Source organism: Trachymyrmex septentrionalis, unplaced genomic scaffold (genome assembly GCF_001594115.1).
Source record: "Trachymyrmex septentrionalis isolate Tsep2-gDNA-1 unplaced genomic scaffold, Tsep1.0 scaffold62, whole genome shotgun sequence".
NCBI classification, from domain to species: Eukaryota; Metazoa; Arthropoda; class Insecta; order Hymenoptera; family Formicidae; genus Trachymyrmex; species Trachymyrmex septentrionalis.
Window position 1 is genome coordinate 184,802 of NW_017305800.1, and position 1,770 is coordinate 186,571.

A 1,770-nucleotide genomic window follows, 5' to 3' on the forward strand; every position below is an offset into this window, starting at 1 on the left:
AAATGATAAAGTATTTGAATAGACGAATGTCTGAATTAAGATTGTCTTGCATTAACCTTGCATTATTTTTGTCCCTTGTTATTGCTACGTTAATTAGAAATAAAATAACCAGAAGTAAAAACTATACCTTTATATCCTGCAATTTGGCTGAAATTTGTTCCACTGCCAAATTTCTTGTTCCTAAAAAGGTAGATTTACATATTGGACACACATGCAGCTGTACTCTGCATACATTACATATATGATGTCCATTTATACATTGAACTTTTACACCCTGTGTTGCTTCTAAGCATACGGGACATTGAAGCAATTCCTCCAGTACATCACACCACTAAAGCAATTAGAATTAGTCGTTCAGTACAATAATTATACAATTACAGAATACACGTAGTCGATGTTTCGGCATAGCAATACAGATCTAATATATGCTATTTGCATTAATCATTTGTATGATCTGTATTATTCAACATTCTTCTAAATGTCATTCTTTTAAGCATTTTACTCGCGTATTTCCATTTAAATACATTTTAATCACTTTTAATATATTTATTTCCGTTAAACAATGTAATCGCAATCACATTATCAGCTAAATTCGACTGATAACGTATAAAGACATAACATGACTGTGACAATAGAAATCTCACAAAAAAAATCGCGCTAGCATAAAAATATTAACGTATATAATATCATACCATAACTCGAATTTCCTCCATCGTGATTGCGCGTATTTGGAGTTTGAAATATAAACAAAAAGCGATACTATCTTGAAGACACAAATGACCGGTAATCGAAACAAAACCAAGCCCTCTTTCGCGGAATTCCCCGTTTTTTCTGCCGACGCCACGTTCAATGTTACTCAGGTTTGCCACAATTCCGCGATAAAATAAAACTGCTAAAAAAGCATTTTTTGTTTGGTCAATTCGTAAAATTCTTCCTTCTGATTGAGATCAATCAAATGCTTCAAAGAATTGTAATGAGACTTTTGTAGACTTTGACAGCACCCGAAGAATGGATAAAAATGAACATCACTTAAGATAAGATCACACGATGCTCAATTCTCGAATGATTGGACGTGTTCAAGTTGACAAAGCGGTTAGCCTGAGCAAATGAACATAATTGGTTGTTACTTATAAATCTAACCAATCATATACAATCACTCGGTAAGCATGCTTAGCCGCTTTGCCGTTTTGAACTCGCCCATTGCTTCCTTTTGATGCATGCAGTCTGATTTGACGCATGGCATATAATATTTTTTCCATTATGATTTGACGTTTGACAGATAACTACAAATTAGCACAATTGTCAATCGTCTACTCAATCACACGACTATCTTTAATCTTTTGAAACAAGCTGTGAAGTATAGTACATAAAGGAGAGTGTGCGATCCATTTGACGCCACAAATGTTTCGAAGCTTTTGATTGACCAATCGAAAGAAAGAATTTTATTAATTGACTAATCAAAAGATGCTTCAAAGCCTTTTGTAGCATCAAGCGAATACATCTAAATTAATAGTGTTTTTTTTGTTGCCTAATCTTACATTTAAGAGCATTTTAACTTTTTAGATACTTTAGATATCACTTATAATGATTACTTTATAAACGAATTTTTGAAAAACGTAAAATTTTTAATTTACGCTATATATAAATAAATAAAAATGCCGTATATGTAACTTTTAAGGAATGCTGAAATGGAATATCTACTAATTAAAACAATTTTTCTCATATTTTTGAAATGACTTTACAAAATTACAAATCTTTATAAATTTAACC

At 31.7% G+C, this 1,770-nt stretch overlaps 1 protein-coding gene across 1 annotated transcript in view; it reads right to left on the reverse strand.

The window, feature by feature from the left end:
* Positions 1–998, reverse strand: part of LOC108752831 — a 2,573-nt gene extending 1,575 nt beyond the window's left edge. The window contains exons 1-2 of the mRNA XM_018493948.1: positions 693–998; positions 128–331 (exon numbers count right to left, since the gene is read on the reverse strand). Coding sequence (XP_018349450.1) covers positions 128–331; positions 693–713 — 225 coding nt within the window. The 5' untranslated portion in view covers positions 714–998. The remainder of the gene's footprint in view (positions 1–127; positions 332–692) is intronic.
* Between the last annotated feature and the right edge of the window lie 772 nt (positions 999–1,770).